At 39.0% G+C, this 18,705-nt stretch overlaps 1 protein-coding gene across 3 annotated transcripts in view; it reads left to right on the top strand.

The window, feature by feature from the left end:
* ARID5B (AT-rich interaction domain 5B) overlaps window positions 1-18,705 on the top strand; it is a 195,221-nt gene that overhangs the window by 85,813 nt on the left and 90,703 nt on the right. For 2 of the 3 annotated variants that reach the window (XM_032138093.2, XM_032138076.2), the window contains one exon: window positions 11,597-11,827. The exons of the other annotated variant lie outside the window; for it this stretch is intronic. In XM_032138093.2, coding sequence (XP_031993984.1) covers window positions 11,597-11,827 — 231 coding nt within the window. The remainder of the gene's footprint in view (window positions 1-11,596; window positions 11,828-18,705) is intronic. 3 annotated transcript variants of the gene reach the window in all.

Here is an 18,705-nt window from a genome sequence, read left to right on the forward strand (position 1 = left end):
GAACAATGAAATAACAGGCGCTGTGAGGTTTTTCCTCCTGTTCTGTTCTCCTCTCCTAGCTGTCTTTCAGAATATCTTATCACAAGATAGTTGGCCAAAAGGAACCTGTACACAGAACAACCTCCTTTTTCCCAAGTGCCTCTTCGGACCCAGGACACAATGATTTTCAAATTTCTTTTCTGGCACACACTCTAAAGAGAGCTATGCTGTTCAATATGGTAGCCACTAGCCACCTGTGATGACTGAGCCCTTGAAATGTGGCTTGTCCACTTCAAGAGATGCTATAAATGTAAAATACACACTATATTTTGAGAGCTTACTATGAAAAAATAATGTAAATATGTCACTAGTAATCTTTTTTTCTTTCTCTTTTCTTTTCTTTTTTTTTTTTTTTTTTTTTAGTCTGTCACTGTCGCCCAGGCTGGAGTGCAATGCTGCAATCTCGTCTCACCGCAACCTCTGCCTCCCGGGTTTAAGTGATTCTCCTGCCTTGGCCTCCCAAGTAGCTGGGACTACAGGCATGTGCCACCATGCCTGGCTAATTTTTTGTATTTTTAGTAGAGATGGGGTTTCGCCACGTTAGCCAGGATGGTCTCGATCTCCTGACCTCATGATCCACCCGCCTCAGCCTCCCAAAGTGCTGGGATTACAGGCGTGAGCCACCGTGCCCTACCAGTAATCATTTCTATTGATCACATGTTAAAATAATATTTTGGATATACTGGGTTAGATAAAATAGCTTACTAAAGTTAATTTCACCTGTTTTCTGTTTACATTTTCAATGTGTTAATTACAAGTTGGCTCACATTATGTTTCTATTGAATAATGCTGCTCTAAAAGATTTTTGAAAAAAATAATCCATGTATTCCTTTCCCCAGTTTTAAGTGGACATCTACATTTTTAATCGTGTTTGAATAAATTTTGTGTTAATAAGTAAAAAATGTTAAACATGATAGTCAATAAGATGTTGATTAATTAGAAGAAATATTACATATGATTTGATAAAAATCTGAAGTTTAGATCTGTGTTTAATAAAGCACGACAGTTCTAAAATAAATTATCTAAAATGTTTATGCATAGGTTTATGCAATTTATGTCAAAAAACCTGGTAGCCTTGCCACGCTTTCCAGCTACACTTTAATGGACCAGCATCGTTAACCTTTATTGGTTTGGCTTTTCTGAATTTAGAGCATCATAACACAAGCCAAAGTACTCTATTTCTAATGCTAAGCTTCCTCTTGAACAGAACCATATGCAAAAAGAGAACGATCAAAAGCCTATGGCTTGAGGTTCCTTGATAGATCAATAAAGGAAGCATCTCCAAAACCAATACTTTGATTTGACTCTTTAGTGCTCATAAGAGGACTAGGGATGGAGGATGGGTGAAGAAGGAGACGGACTGTTCTGATTGCTGGCTCATTCTTGGGCAGATCATTAGGGAGTGAAGTAATATCTAAGTTGAAGATCTGTCCCATCCCTATGTAGGTTCCCTTTAAAAAGTCTTCTCGTACTCTCAAAGGACAGATTCGCCATTTTGAAGACCACTGATTTAAGATGAGTCACTGACAGAGGCAAGAGGCCTTTTCCCTTCTTTCCTTGTTGAGCTGCCCCAGAAGCCCTGCGGTAAGATGAAGGAAAACAATGCAACCTATAAAAATGCTCTTGATACAGATGTTAGCTCCCAGAAGTCAGTGCAGTTGCAGAGGTGGCTCAGCACTTAGAGCATGGTGGACAAACTCCTCAAGTGGAGAGATTATTTTATTTTTTAAAGTCACTAAAATGAGATGACTGCCTAACCACATGACCCTTTGTCTAAAAAAGGCCTGCCAGGCAGTGGCTACAGTGATGTTGGGCAGATAACCTTCTCCAGATTCCTTCAGCCTTTTAGGAAGTGTCATTGGTTCAGAGCCTATGGTAAACTAATGACATGACTGCTCTTATCCTTTGGAAGAAGGCTCAGATGTTTATTGCAACACTGTCTGTAGGCAATTACGTTTGTCAGCATTCTCAAAGGTCTAGGAGGGATACCAAAGAATCAGGACACTGATTCTGTGCCCTTCATGATATATTCTAGTTGTGGATTGGAGAGACACCACTTTTCCTCCCCAGAGCAACCAAGCATGCATCTACACAGAAAATATAACCCTTCCCAGATGGTCCCCTCTTTCTCATTGTTGTGTGAAATAGATATAACATAAAATTTATTATTTTAACCATTTTTAAGTGCACAATTCAGTGGCATTAAGTACATTCACAATATTGTGTAACTGACACCACTATCTATTTCCAGAACTTTTTCACCATTCCAAACAAAAACTTTGTACGCATTAAGCAATAGCTCTCCATTCCTTCCAACCCTCCTAAACCCCCTGCACCTAGCAACCTCTATTCTATTTTCTGTCTCTATGAATCACGCTGTTTTGTGATTCCACTTTTAAATACCTCATATAAGTAGAATCACAATATTTATCATATATATATAAATATGCATATATATATATAAATATACACACACACACACACACACACCAAATTTTGTTTATCTGTTCATCTATTGAGGAACTGTTGGGTTGTTTCTACCTGTTGGCTATTTTGTGATAATGCTACAATCAACGTTGGTATGTAAATAACTTTTTGAGTCCTTGTTTTTAATTCTTTGGAGTATATACCTAGGAGTGGAATTATCACATGGCAATTCTGTATATAACTTTTTAAGGAAGTCCCATACTTTTTCATCATGGCTGCACCATTTTACATTCCCACGAACAATGCACAGGGGTTGCTATTTCTCCACATCCTTGCCAACACTTGGGAATTTTTTTGTTTTCATTTTTATAATAGTCATCCTACTGGGTGTGAAGTAGTGTCTCACTGTGGTTTTGCTTTACATTTCCCTAATGAAGAGCATTTTTTAAGATGCCATTTATATATATTCTTCAGAGAATCATCAAAGTCCTTTGCCATTTTTAAATTGGTTTGTCTTTTTGTTACTGAGTTGCAAGAGTTCTTTATGTATTCTAGTTATTAATCCCTTATCAGGTATATGCTTTGCAAATATTTTCCCCCTCTCCAAGATTGTCTTTTCACTTTATTGAAAGTGTCCTTTGATGCACAAAAGCTTTTAATTTTGATGAAGTCCAATTATCTATTGTTTGTTGTTTCCTTACGTGCTTTTGGTATCATGGTTAAAAAATCATTGTGGAGGCCAGGCACGATGGCTCACACCTGTAATCCCAGAACTCTGGGAGGCTGAGGTAGGCAGATCACTTGAGGTCGGGAGTTCGAGACCAGCTTGAATACCATGGAGAAACCCTGTCTCTACTAAAAATACAAAAAAATTAGCTGGGCGTGGTGGCGCATGCCTGTAATCCCAGCTACTGGGGAGGCTGAGGTAGGAGAATCGCTTGAACCCAGGAGGTGGAGGTTGCAGTGAGCTGAGATCATGCTATGGCACTCCAGCCTGGGCAACAAGAGCGAAACTCTGTGTCAAAAAAAAAAAAGAAGTGAATGGCTGACTATAGCATAAAGGTTAACCCATGTGACAGGGAAGCAAGTTAAGGTCAGTCAGACCCCATAGAATAACACCTCATATGTGGTAACAACTTTACCTACATGTCAATCTGGCCACGAAGTCTCACCTGTTGCATAATCCCTGTCTAGTGTGACATTTAAATTTAAATGTGGCTAAGATGAACCCTATGGCAATAAGCTGCAAAATTCTCAAGATAAAAAGTGACTCCTGGTCGTGGAATTCAGTGACCCTTTGGGACAACCTTGGAGGTGGAGTTGGCTTTCTTCCCACCGAGTTCATTTGTTACTCAGAGTGATAGCAGTGTTTGGTTACAGTTTAGCTTTGTGATGTTTTTTTTCTTGAGTAATGAAGCAATAGTAAGGGCAAAAAGCTGATAGTAACATTTTGATACATATTTTTATATTTGTGTATGCCTCATTTTAAGTGATTTGCTTTTGAAAACAGCTGGTTCAAACCCTTGGTTTTGCGTTTGAAATATTCTTTGTTCTGTTTGCATCCATGTACTGATATATTTTTCCCACATTTACTTTTTTTTAAGTTCTCCAGTGATGTTTTCGTTGCCTATCCTGGGAAGATCTGTGTTTCCATTTAGCAAAACAAATGGCAAGCTGGGGACCATTTAAAGTAGTTTTTTTTAGTTAATAAAGCCAAGCCAATCTCCTTGTTCTGTTATGTTAAAAGTACATTATCTTTTTATTGCCAGTTCTGTATGGCTAGGTCTGTTTTCTGTCTCAGCAATCTCAGGGCTGCCCCACTTGCTTACTGTGTCGAGAATTACAAAATCATTAAGGGTGGGGCAGCACCAGCTGACTTACAGTACAAACCATTTCTCAAAATAACCACAACAGTGCAATACTGATGTGTAATTTACGTCACAGTTTGTTTTTATGAAATAGTTTGTGGCATTTTCATTTCTATTCTGGATGGAATCTTGTTCTCTTTCCCTTTTAATCAGGCATTTAATTTATTTTTATTATTAATATTTTCCACTCCTTGTTTTGGCATGCCTCCAATTTAACAGCTTTGATGAGGAAGAGAGACACACACACACACACACACACACGCACACACACACACACACACAAACTGATCTTCCCTGACTCCAACTCTTCAACATCAGTTTAACTGCAAATGTGTTTTCCCCTTTGATGTGTACTAACTTTGGGTACTAAGTTTACTGCCTTAAGAGAGATTGAAAAATACGGCAGGACACAGTACACATTTACATAGAGCTGTAACCACGAATTGATAAAGTTGATGTACAACTTTGGAATTTTAAACACTTTCAACCAATTCAAGCTATTTAGTCATATGCTCTGCTGCATTTTCCTTTTACAAATGTCTTTCTGTATAATGTCCTGTAATTAGAACAGGAAATCATTGAGTAACTACAAGATGAATAAGAGCACTTAGACTGAAAGGAAAATTACCTTCCGAGAAATTATATTCTTTTTTTTTCTTCATGTTACAATGTTGGTAATGATAGTAACAGCTGTAGCTACTCTTATCTGTAGAATTTTCATGCTTAGGTTTTCTGGAATAAAAATTTCATTTTCAGTAATAATCAAAAATGCATGGACAGAAAATAGGAAATGACTAATTATGACAAATATTCAGTGTCACAACAGAGCAGCAATTAAATGGAAACTTCAATATAATTGTCAATAGCAGTAAGAATTGGAATAGCGCCAGGTATATAAAGTTGATGCTTTGCCGTTGGTTGGTTGCTAGGAGCACGGTGAAAAGTATAAAGCTTTGAGAAAAGAATGTCTAATGTAATAAAGTAACAGGAGGAAGCATAAATCATTGTGAGAACCTCACATATTGACATTATTTTGCTTAAATTGTTTCAAAACTAGACATCAAGTTTTATAACATGAGCACATTCATATTTGCTTTAAAAAAAAAAGAAAGAAAACTGTATGTTGTCTTTGAAGCACAAGGGACATTGTGTCTCAAACTTAGCCTTCATACATATTTGGAATCTTTTAAGTGAAAATCTTTAAATGTTTGTTTCTATTGGCATCCAAATGCATTTGCCCTAATACGATTAAGAGAACTAAAGGGCAAAATACTTGGCAGATTTTTCAGTTGAGGTAATTAGGTGCAGGAAGGAACATGCATATTTTTTCCACTAGGCTCTATAAAATCCTGGGGCGAAGGTTTTTTTTTAAATTTTTTTTTAAAAAACTTACTGATGTTAGAAGTAGATTATAGTGGTTTTCAGTAAGCATAATAGTGTGATGTTTCCGAAACAAGCCTCCCCTCACCCCAAGAATGAAAAAGAAAGTTACATTTCTAAATTGTTGTGTAAGAGATAAAAGCAAATTTCTCCTCTGGAATTTATGTTTTCAGCCTCCGTGCATTTGGCCACCATTATCTATTTTCAAAAAATAGCATTATAGATATTTGAAAGTCAATGCTCCATTAATTCATTGTGTTTGCTATTTCATGCATCTCTCTTTGTACAAAGACAACTTGAGCAACGTGCTATTCAGAATGAAGGCCTGCTCTTACCCTTTCTCCCTGACCCCTTCCCCACCCCCAGCCCAACTCTGAGGATTAAAGCAATGGTATACAGTTACTGTTTGAAAAGCTTGGGTGGAGTCTCATGTTATAATTACAGTTTCTCTGTGGAATTCTGTTTTGGACTTTGAAATATATAAATAAGTAAAAAATTGACATTGAGAGAGGTTAACAAAACGTGTAATTATGATATAAGCACAAGATTAGAGTCATTTTGGTTGAGCATTACAAGCAGTGTACTTTAGGTATTAACTTTTAATAGGCAAAGTTCTTTTTATTGAAGTTGAAATGAGGTTTAGTAATGTTGGGTCTCTTATTCCCTTTGAATGTTTCATTTTAAAATAGGCATTCACTTTTTTTGGTATAGGAGAAATTGAGGAATGGGATGACATTTTAATAGAATATCATAATTATGGTTTAAAATTTCAGTCTTGCTTACTAGCAATTTATTACAGATCATTTTCTGTTGACTGAAATCAAGTAATGTATATATAACCCAACCAGCTATAACCAACTAGAGTGTGTTAGAAGAATACTCCTAGGGATTTGATTTCTTTTTCTCTGTGGGTGTGGTTGAAAGAAAATCTTTGTTCCAGGAACACTTTGTTTGTCTTTTACAAAACAAATGTGCAATTTATTCATTCTTAGATTTATCTGCTTTCCCTATTATGAATTGGAAGGGGGAAAATATCTTACAGAGCATTTATTGGCAGCCCTTGTTTCATGGGTAACTTTGCACAGGAGTGTTTATTTATGTGTATATGAAATGCGTGAGCAAGAAAGAAGTAGCTGAGGAATTTAAATAATTCTTGAAAGGACTGTTTGGCTTTGTTTCCTGGTGTACTAGGGCAAAATAAAATATGCCAGCCATTGAACACTTTAATATTTTTATAGCTGTATCAGAAGGAAGTTAATTTAATGCAAAGGCTTAGGAGGCAGTTTTAGGATCACAGAATTTTAGATCTGGAAAGCTCTCCCCAAACTCAAAATTTTATACTCTGTTATACACACCTTTCAGATAAAGTTGACCATATTTTGCCTTGAGGAAAAAAAAAATGTTTTCACCAATAAAATAAACTACAAAGAAGAGACCTGGACCCAGAATGTTTTTACTCAGTGAAACTTCAACCTAGCTTCAACCTTGGCTTTTCTGGGTCCCACTTTGACTCTGTATCTTTCCCTTTTACTTTTCACTTAGAATGTTTTGTAAAATTTCCTGGGAGTCCTCGAGGTCTCGTGGGCTTTCTCCAGTTTGGTAAATATTAAAGGCAACTCCTCTGGGGATGTCTAATTGCAAGGTTGGAAATCTGCCTCTGTCCAAACAATGCCAAAATTCTGGTCCAAATGGGTGGTTCTGTTCATAAGCAACAAAGTTATCATTTGCGTTTTGGCCCCACCAAGCATTGCCACAATAGACCAAGCCCCAGCTGTGCCTGTAGCCTCTTAGTGTGTGGAAGGAGGTTGATGAAAGGTAGGGGTTCTAGGCTGGCAACACATAGAGTTGGGACTATTTCCTATCACATGCATAGAAAGTAGAAAGTTAATGTATATGAATGATGTATCAATAATGTTAAATCATTACAGTGGGAATTGCAGTGTTCCAAAATAATAAGTAACAAGCTAACCTAAGGAGAGTAGAATTCTGGCTTCCAACTGGCTGAATTCTAGTCTTCCATCAAACAGAAGTCTTATATTTGACTTGATCAAAGGCCACCATCCTTGTCCCTAATAGTGTAAACCAGTTAAATCTCTGTTATTATTATTACTATTATTATTTGAGACATTTTATCCTAATGAAAAGTCCACCAAACTTGGAGTTCAAAGATTGGGTTATAAGTCCCGGCTACTCGGGAGGCAGAGGTAGGAGGATTGCTTGGGCCCAGGAGTTTGAGTCCAGCCTGAAGAACAGAGAGAGGCCCATCTCTTAAAGAAAAAAAAAAGAAAAGGAATGGGTGGTTATAGTCTCAAATTGGGAAATATTAACAAGTAGTAATGCCACTAATAGGATTGTTGTGAGGAACAAAGGAGATGTGAAAACACTATATAAAAAACCTTTGTGAATTTTAGTGTTTTATTATCAGTACTGGAAATAGCATTAATACTTGCTTTCTAAATGGGGAAACAGTCTCTCTGTTTCTCATATTTTTAGTTAAGAGGGCTTTTAAAATTTGCTGTCTTCTGTGATATCTGTAACAATCCTGAGAAAGTGGCAGAGAGAAGAGAATTTGGTTCGTTGTTCTATGTACTGGGGGGTTAGGAGAGAACTAAGAATTTTTTAAAACTCTGACAACTGAAAATATATATATATATATGTATATATATTTCAAAACCCAAACTAATGACCTTACTTTAAGTCTTCGCAAAAAAGTAAACTCAGAGTTACTGGTTTCAAAGTTTAGTGTGCATGAGCTATTTGGGATGCTTGTTCAAAAGGTAAATTCCTAGACCCCAGCCTTAGAGATGCTGAGTCACTGGTTCTCGATGGCACAGTATCTGATTCTGATGCAGACAGTCCCAGGATCACTATTAGCAACACTGTCTCCAGAATGCACGGACAGTTGTAGGAGTTGAGAGTAGGGGGAACTTGCTCTTTTTCTTCCAACAGAAAGAGAAGGATTCATGACTTGGCTAGTGTTCTGGGTACTGCGTGATCTAAATGTTTTGAACTAGGATAAGGTGGAGAGAAAAAAAAAGAGGTCATTTCTAGGCACAGAAGATTGCCAGGGAGCCGACTCCATCCAGAACAGAGAATTGGGAAGCAGTTAGAGATGGCACCATCATGAAAAATGGTTAGAGAAAAAAACAAAAGGAGAATGAAGGGATATGAAGGAAGTGAAGTGGTCCCAAGAGTCCAGGTGACATCTTCCATGAAACTTACTCTGAAGCAACTGTTCATTCATACTCCTTCAACCTGAGAGCGCACACATTTTTCTCCATTTTATTTCAAGAATACTTGGAGAAATTGATGCACCTTTACCCCCATCATAGAAAGCTAATTGCACAACCAAGATAGAATTTTGGAATCAACAGGTATTTACAAGCACCGTATTTACTATGTATGGGAGATGGTATTAAGTGCTATGAACTTGCTATGAGGGGTAGTCCTGGCACTTCATGGTTATATGCCTCTCTCTCATTAACAATGTCTTAGACAAATCGAGTATCATACAAATCAAGTGTAATAATACAATTGACATGTTGGGGGCTGCTTCTTGAAATAGCACTTAAAAACTCTGGAGAACTGACCGCATTTGAATATTTTCATTAAAACTTTTTGTGCTTTAGCTGTATAAAAAGCACAGTTTTGAACCCAGAGTTTGAACTTAGCGTCTTGGTCTGCTGTAAAAATCTCAGATGGGCATGTCTTGGGACATATATCAGCATCTCAAAACTAGTTTGCACTGGGGGACTTGCCTTCAAGGTAAACATATTTCCTTTTAATTAAGTGTGCCAGCTGACAAAGCAGCTATACACAGACCAGGCAGGAGTTGAAGACGTGTACACTGTTAAAAGATGTCATCTTGTAAGCAGCTAAACATCTCCATCCGTGGAAAAGCCGCCAGCCTGAGGAACTAAGTGAACATAATTAGAAATACATCTGGGTATTGGCCTCCTATCTGAAAAGGTCACATGCACACCTTCCATTGGTACTGGTTATGTTCCATCATTATGTTCCGTCCTTGCTCATTCATCTCCCACTGGTTACCAGATGGCCATGATAATGTCGGTATCCTTAACAACTGTCTAGTGCAATTCCCTGCAGCATGGTAAGGGCTTGAAATATTGAGTGTTTTCCCTTTGGAGAAGCAAGTGACATGTCTGGGAATTGCTTACAACCGCTCTGATGGGGTGGTTGTGGAGTGATGGCAAACTGGGTCATGGAGCCTAAATTCAGCGTGATGTTGTACAGGTGGAGGCCACCAAAGCACGGTGTTTGCCATTTCTCAAGCTTAAGATGAAGGAAGGCTTCATCCATGCAGAATCTGGTGTTTACAAATAAGCACAAAATAAAGTGAGGTATAAATAAGCATTAAGATAATTGTAAGAGGAAGCTTCGCTAAATTTGCTGAAGTGTTCCCCTGAGTTAAGGTGGTTTTGATAGAACTCTCTCACAAGGATGCTTAGGGAGTCCTCCCAGCATAGTTCTCTGAGGTGTGCCAAGTTACCAGATGGATTTGACGAACATTAAAAGAGAGGGGGTATGGGTATGGGGAGGGTGGAGAAGGTGGTTGTATCAATCAAGTTGGGGCTAGATCATGCTGCAGTAACAAATGATCCCCAAATCACCATTGCTTTAGAACAACAAAGGTTTATTTTCTGCTTATGTTATATGTCTCTTTTGGATCAACCAGGGGTTCTGCTTCATGTTAATTTTACTCCAAGACCCAGACTGGCAGAGTTGCCACTGTCTGGGACATTATAGATGGTCACAGCAAAGACAAAGAGAGATTGTGGTCAGTGGCACACTGGATCTTAAAGCAACCACCCACTTCTGTCATATTTCATTGGCCAAGGAAAGTCACAAGGCCGCTGGCCTCCAAGAGAGTGAGGCACACAGGCTTTCCACAGGCCCAAAAGGAGAACAGGAAATAGCTGCTAAACAGCACTGCTGACCCCAGAGCAGATGGTGATGCATTTTAGACCCATTGGACATCTTTGGGCCCAGATGACATTTTCAGAAGCTCCAAGCACTGAAAAGATTCTACAGATGCTTGTCGACTTTCTATGGGGTTACATCCCAACAAACCAATTGTAAGCTGAAAATATCAAGTCAAAAAGGCATTGAATACACCTAACCTACTGAACACATAGCTTTCCTAGCCTACCTTAAACGTGCTTGTAACATTTGCCGTAGCCTACAGTTGGGCAAAATCATCTGGCAACACAGCACACTGTAGAGTACTGGTGTTCACCCTCTTGATCTCGTGGCTGACCGGGAGCTGCCACCCACTGCCCCTGCCAAGCCTTAACAGTAGAGTGTCCTACTGCATCTCTCCAGCCCAGGAAAAGATGAAAATTCAAAATTCAAAGTATGCTTTCTACTGAATGCATGTTGCTTTTGTACGACAATAAAGTCAAGGAATCTTACGTGGAACCATCGTTCAGTTGAGGATCATCTGTATAATCCAATATAAGAGCAATTCCAAACTAGAAATAAATGTAAAGAAGCCCAGCAAAGTTATGCCTTTCCCTGTGATGATGATGACTTTAATGCTTCAAAAAATGAAGATTCTTTCAGAACCGTTTTTGGGTCCTACTGCTTGCTGATGACACAACCATTACTTACTGTGTCTAGAGGGCCAGCCTACTCTTTTCTTTTCTCTACAAGAAGGTCCACTGTGCGGGTAGCCCCAAGCGTATTCTGTGGGGCTGGATGGGTGAAGTGGGGCTGGGAGGATGCTGGCATCCCCCAGACTGTAACAAGGATGACAGTCTTTTTAGTCCCAAACCAGAAGTGGTTATTGAAATTATACCATGGCCATGAAAGTTCTTTGTCAGAGGGAAGAGGGTAATGGAAGTGTTTTCTCGTTTGTCTAGGGGAGGACGAGGAAGAAACGAACGTGATAGTTCTCAGCTATCCCCAGTACTGCCGGTACCGCTCGATGCTGAAACGCATCCAGGATAAGCCATCTTCCATTCTAACGGACCAGTTTGCATTGGCCCTGGGGGGCATTGCAGTGGTCAGCAGGAACCCTCAGATCCTGTACTGTCGGGACACCTTTGACCACCCGACTCTCATAGAAAACGAGAGTATATGCGATGAGTTTGGTGAGTCTTTTTTTTTTTTCCTACCTGATACTTGTGCGTGTGTGCCTAGTTGTTTTCAGTTCTTCTGAAGAGTAGTGATGGGGAACGGGGCTCACTTTCACAAGCCCCATGTGCTACCCCACCCCTCCCATCCCCCAAATTATTGCGGCATAAGGCGTCATTGCCTCCTTCGCAGCCTGTGTTTACTATGAGTAAGAGATGATTATTTAGAATTTGTTGTTCAATGTAGACTCTGAAGTTGCTTGGTCGACCTTGAAACTGGACTTTAGGACAGGAAGCTTTCATGTTAGTTCTCTCAAAAGGCTTTGTCTATTCAGATGCTTTTTTATTTAACCAGTCACTCTCTTTTCATTGTTATAAGGTATTGTAAAAATGCACTAATGGTAACCACTTCAGTAGTAAACAGTGGATAGATAAATAGATAGAAAGAAAACAACTTCAGTACTGTATGGTGGATAAATAGATAACCACTTCAGTACTGTACAGTAGATAGACACATAGAGAGATGATAGATGATAGATGATGATAGATAGATAGATAGATAGATAGATAGATAGATAGATAGATAGATATCCATGTCCTGAATTTTTCATGCACTCATACACACACATGCACATGCACATGCATATTGTGCCCACCAAAGATGGATACATATCTTAATCTGCATCTCTGCCTAGCTAACTGGTCACGTGTCTCTACATGTAGACAGAAGGGGAGGAGAAGAAGATATCACATCACCAGTTTGGGAAGCCTTACACGGTGCAGTAGATGGCGAGATGCAAGCCAAGATAGTCGTTCTCTTATATTATCACTTTCTCATCTGTTTGTTGAAGAGATTGGATCATATCAGTGGCTTTCAGCAGGCTGGGCAGGGATGTCAGAATACCCTGGGGTAGGCTTATCAAACTGCTTGTGTTCCTGGGAATTTCTATACTTAGGGGCGTGAACACCTACCGCTCTCACCCTACCCCTTCTCTGGAATCACTACCACAGAGTGCTGGGATGGCTGAGCCCTGCTGAATCCCTCATGGCTACGTGGATGAAGAAGAGGTTGAGACCCTTAGCCTGGAGAGAGCATAGGGTCCCTTTGAACTGAAACATTCCTTGATTTTGTTGGCTGACATTTTCCTGAGAATCACTAGTTGGCAGATTATCCAGATTCAGGTTACTCTGCTTATCCTTTGCAGACCTTGGTATGGTTTCAGGAGTCCGCTATGGCCTCTTAAATTTGCTTCTTCATGATTCCAACAGCCCTGGTGCTGCTGCTGGAGAAATTTTGCAAGTAGATATGTGAACAGAGGCGGGGTGAGGATGAGGAGATGGCATATGATTATCAAGAAGGAAGGGAAGAGAGAGAGAGGAAGGGGAACCAAATGATCTAAGTCCATTAGATTCTAAGAGCCATGATGTTTTTTCCCTCTAAATTGTTTTTTTGGATATCTCTCACAACTCTGGCTTATCAAATGACTGTCATTCTGTAAGAGGGCAACGCTATTTGTATTTATTTTTTTCTTCTTCAAAGAAATGTATTTATTGTCATATTTTTAGTATTCAAATATCCTTTGACTTCAAGTAGATAAATGTATGCAATACATTTTTTACAATGCCCTCTCTTTTCAGATCAGCATTTACAAATCTTCCCTTTTCAATACCTGTGTTTGAGTTTTTCTTCCACATGCTCGGCTCCCAAACGTTGCTTCCTGCTTGCCGCTCAAGAGGTCTCTAAATTCCGGACACAGAATAAAACTGAAAGCATGTGTTCCCTCATTTAAGAGTGTTCAAAATTAGAGTTTCACAACGTAATATGAGGAAAAATATGTTTTAACCTTTTTGGCTAATTTAAGAATTATTAGTCATTGAGTTTCAAAGCTGTTGCATCTAGAATTGGTAATAGAAAGAAGTTCCAATTTAACAGCGATCACAATGGTTGTTAAGAGTTACTAAATTAGTTTTAAATGTTCTCACAAAAACAAGCATCTGACTTTTGAATGTTTTCCTGAACTTTCTTCTGGTATAGCTAATTTTAATGCTGTTTTTCTTCTCCAGCCTCTTAAAGTGGAAGCTTTCTTTTGGAATAAAGGTACCTTTAGAGACCTTCTAGATGGCTAGTTTAATAATTAGAGTATTAGACTTTTTTTAGTTGTTTGTACTTCAAATAGTTTGTACTTCTTAAAGTCTTTCATGTTAGTAAGTGGACCAAAAAGCTTATTTTGAGCAGATTTGAGCAACTTCACTAACATCCCTCCCCACCGTCCCACTTTCGGTCACAACCTAAGTTTCCAAAGAGCACACTTTTAAATCTCCAACTGGTTGCATTTGAAATTGACACGGGTTAAAGTGTTTGTTAAAATGTGGCATTGAGTTTCTCCAACCAACTAACAGTTGGTGGAAGAACATAAATTTAATTAGTGACTAGCATTAAACAAATGTTCCTAATATTAAACACTGCCAGATGACTGAAACACTTCTGTCAGATTACCGAGAGTGCCAGGGGGCCCACAGATGAATTTTCTACACAGTATATATTCTGTACCACACGTTTGGTGACTTCAGTAATTGGTCAAATGTAATTTAGGTAACAGTATGCCTAGGCTGTAAAAATCAAATTTTATTGGCCATATCACCAGGTGGATGAATGGTAGAGCTGATGGCAAAGAGTTTATAGCATTTAGCAGCTACACCTTTGACACATGAAATTCATAAATTGCTGTAAAATGCCTCCAAGGCCCTTCTCAAAAGGACACTGTTTGCTTTCCTATGATTGAATAATGTTTATTTTATTAACTAATATACTTTTTGCTTTCTTCTATGAAATGCGATTATGGAGTGGGGGGTGGGAGGAGGTGTTCAAAAGGTAAATAAAACTTGGTTCTTGCTAGTTTTGAGAATTTAAAATCTAATTGGGGAAGACAGGATTAACACACCTGAAAGGTTAACTAATGTTACAAGAAAGTCAATGATTAAGTATTTGATGAGTGTTGCAGAAAGCAAGTGTGGTAGGAATTTAGCAGTGGGCTGGGAGGTGGATGGAGATGGAAATCTTGGTGAGGGGTCAGGGAAAGCCTCATGAAAAAGGCAGGGTTTGATCTGGTTTTAAAAGATAGGGAGCAGGTTAATAACTACTCATTTCTAATTTAAAAAAAACTATTGGAAATGTCTAGATTGTTTAAAACTCATGTTCTGACCTTCCATTTTGGGTAATGGCTGCCTTCACCCTGGATCAACTGTTGGTCTGTCTTAGGTTTGTTCTGCCTCTAGTCACTATCCTTTGGGTGGGTTTCATAAATGGCCTGATGTCCTCTCTACCTGTGGGACACACATGTGACTCAGTGACCAAGCCTGGCAAGAACCCAGGCTGTGACTTTGGAGCTGAGGCTGGCTTTCCGTCTTGGATAGGAATGAGTCTAAGTTTTCTCTGTGTGCCGTGGAGCTTACCTGCATTCCCTGGATTCATCTCTGAAAATAGACTTTGCATTGTGGGATGACCTTGCCCAACTGCCCATACACCCCTGCTCCCCCGCACCAATCCCCGCTGCTGTTTTAATGTTGTCCACTGAATAACAAGTTTAATTAAACAATAAAAGTAAGGCTTTTAAATCTGCAATGAGTCCCTGTAAATAAATTCTCTGTGGAATTTTATGAAGCTATTTAATGAAAAGTTTGATTAGAAACTATTAAAGAAAAATAGAATAGATGAAATTTCATCATTTAGTCCAACATTACAGTAGTGTCATTTTGATTTTTATTTACATTGAGATATTCAGAATTGAGTAAATATATCCTGGTTTTAATTAACTATCCTCCTTACTTGGAAAAGGTTATTTTAGGCTTGAAGGGTTTTGATAGCATACCATCTGCTTTCTTCACTGTATTTTATTCAGGTCCCTTCCTTGCTTACAGAGCTGTGCAATGTCTAAACCTATGACATAAGCATAAATTGAATCGTATTAATGGTAGGTGATTGAAAAGCTTCAGTCTCTACATTCTGCTTGCATTCTTCCATCTTGTCAGTTACACTGCTCTTAAAGGCAATATGCTCTTTTCTTAGCACAAGAGAATTGACTATTTTTAAAACGAAAGCAACAGACTCCCCATTAAAGCATTATGAAAACTCATTGTATTGCACATGCAATTAGGAAATGAGCTTGTAATACCAATGAGGGGAAAGTGATGTGAATGGCAATTTTTTCTTCATAAGAATCTTTATTCTGTGCATAATTCCTGCCTCCACTGTCCTGTTAGAATAGCCTAACATCAAGCATTCTCCAACAACCCCTACCTTGCTTTTACCTTTGTAAATGATTCCTCTTTTGTAAAATGCATACTGTCATTTATATTGTATTATTTTCTATACCATAGAAAAAACAAACACATACAAATATTTTAGTGTATTTTTGTTGTTAGAACAATAAAGTGTCCACCACTTTGTAATGCACAGTGTTTACATGAATATCACACAGATTGATTTCACATGTGTGAAGTGTTGACAGCTAAATCCAAACAGAGGCATACTCAGTACAGTAGATAAAGGGATAACTTTAAGGTACTGGCTTCCATCAAAGATAGGTAAGGCAGCTCAATATACATAAATGAGATGAAATCAGTTATTCAAGGTGTGTGGGACTAAATGGCTTAAGAAATGGTTGACTTAAAAAAAGAGATACAGTTTATTTTGGTCTGAGGTTTGAATTGCAAAGAAGCATAAGAAGTTGAAGTTGTGCTTCTGAGTCTTTTGGCAATTGGGGTGTGTGTTGGCCTGTCATCAGGTGTTTGGTCCATGTGTAGACACCGTGAGCTCTGATCTTCAGGGAGAAGGGGTTGGCTATGTCAATATGAAAATACACATTCTGCAGGGGACCAGAAAGGAGGGACAGCAGGGTATAGTGAAAGAGTGCTAAGCTTACGGGCAAATAGCTCAGGTTTAAATCAGGGCTCAACCATCTGATTCTCTATGCCTCTGGGCAAGTGACATAAGGTCATTCACTTGCCCCATCTGTAAAATCGGGTAATAACAGCCAACTTGCCGGACACAGAATAAGACTGTGTTCACTTGATTTTAAAAAAATCCTCTTGATAAATGAAGATTCTCTACTGTTTCTATTAGTCATATGCCTTGCACAACTCATACTCATCCAAAATGATCTTGTTTTTCAATCATGAAGGAACCCAATTCCCTAAGACTCCTGGGGTCTTACTATAATAGAACTTTAATGGAAAAGAAGAGTTTTCTACTTTTTATGGTATGTTTTTAAAGAGGCTTTTCTATCTCTGTACTGAACTTTCCAGTCCTGTTTTTCCTGTGGAGTGAAATAATGACATTATGGACAAAAGAAGAAAAAGAAAAGGGGGAGAACAGAAGAGATGAAGGGACAAAACCTTGAATTTTTATGAAAGGAAATTCAGGATGTATAAAATTAATTTGAAACATAAAGGATGAGCTGGGCTCTGCCTCTTCCTTTCTGAACATCACATGTTTTGCTGGAAATGAAAGGAAAGGCAGTTGTTTTGTTAAGGATCATGGGAATTTGTAAGTGAGTAAACATTTTTTTCCCTGCCAAAGTAGGTTTCATGGTCACAGTGGATTTCGATGATCAAATGGCTTTGTTCCTGGCCCCTGTCCACGTTCATACTTTCTCTGCCTGCCTGCAGTGCCCACCGATCTCCCAAATGATAAGGCAGACATTTTTCTTTCATTGAAGCTAAGTGGAAAAGGAGTTGTGCTTCTTGTATATTGCTGTATATGCAGAAGACCTTAACCTTCAGAGATCTTACTTGGAGGACTGTTTTGTTTTGGAAATTTTCTAGAGGTTTTGTTTATCATTAAAGAATGGTCTAACCAGGCTGGGCATGGTGGTTCACACCTGTAATCCTAGCACTTTGGGAGGCTGAGGCAGGTGGATCACCTGAGTTCAAGAGTTCGAGACCAGCCTGGCCAACGTGGTGAAACCTCTTCTCTACTAAAAATATAAAAATTAGCCAGGCGTGGTGGTGAGCACCTGTAGTCCCATCTACTCAGGAGGCTGAGGCAGGAGAATCTCTTGAACCTATGAGGCAGAGGTTGCAGTGAGCCGAGATCACGCCATTGTATTCCAGCCTGGGAAACAGAGCAAAAACTCCATTTCAAACAAACAAACAAACAAACAACAACAACAAAACAATGGTCTAACCAAGTCACTCTTGACACTTTCTCCTTGTTGCATGGGCTACCAAAGTGAAAACAAGGAGAACATTAAGGTTATCATACGGCATAGTAAACCAAACCCAACTCAGTGCTGGTAGAGGTGTAATGGATGTGCTCCGCGATACATGTAATGATTAAAAGATGGACTCAGCTTCTAAGAGAGTAAGACAAAAGTAGAGCGAGAGAGAAGACCTCCTTGGGCAGAGGCCTCAGAAGCTAGAATACCATTTCTCTTGGGAAAATAATTTTGTGTGTTGCTACTGTAAATTAATTTACAGAGTCATAATATATGGAATGGCTAAGATTAGTGGATTTCTTTTCTATTTTTGGAACTTGAAAGGAGATTTAAAAATAACTCTGGACACCTTTTGTAGCTGAGTGGGTTCAATGGGTTATTAAAAACTATTTGGGCCCATGGGTACAATAAACTTTTGTTCACCCCGTAAGAAACGATTTGTGTCTATATTGACTAATATTTCACCTAGCATTTCAACTAGAAAAGCGAGAAAGTTATGGGCCGGGCGTGGTGGCTCACGCTTGTAATCCCAGCACTTTGGGAGGCCGAGGCGGGCGGATCACGAGGTCAGGAGATCGAGACCACGGTGAAACCCCGTCTCTACTAAAAATACAAAAAATTAGCCGGGCGTGGTGGCGGGCGCCTGTAGTCCCAGCTACTCGGAGAGGCTGAGGCAGGAGA

Source organism: Hylobates moloch, unplaced genomic scaffold (assembly GCF_009828535.3).
Source record: "Hylobates moloch isolate HMO894 unplaced genomic scaffold, HMol_V3 SCAFFOLD_3, whole genome shotgun sequence".
Classification (NCBI taxonomy): Eukaryota; Metazoa; Chordata; class Mammalia; order Primates; family Hylobatidae; genus Hylobates; species Hylobates moloch.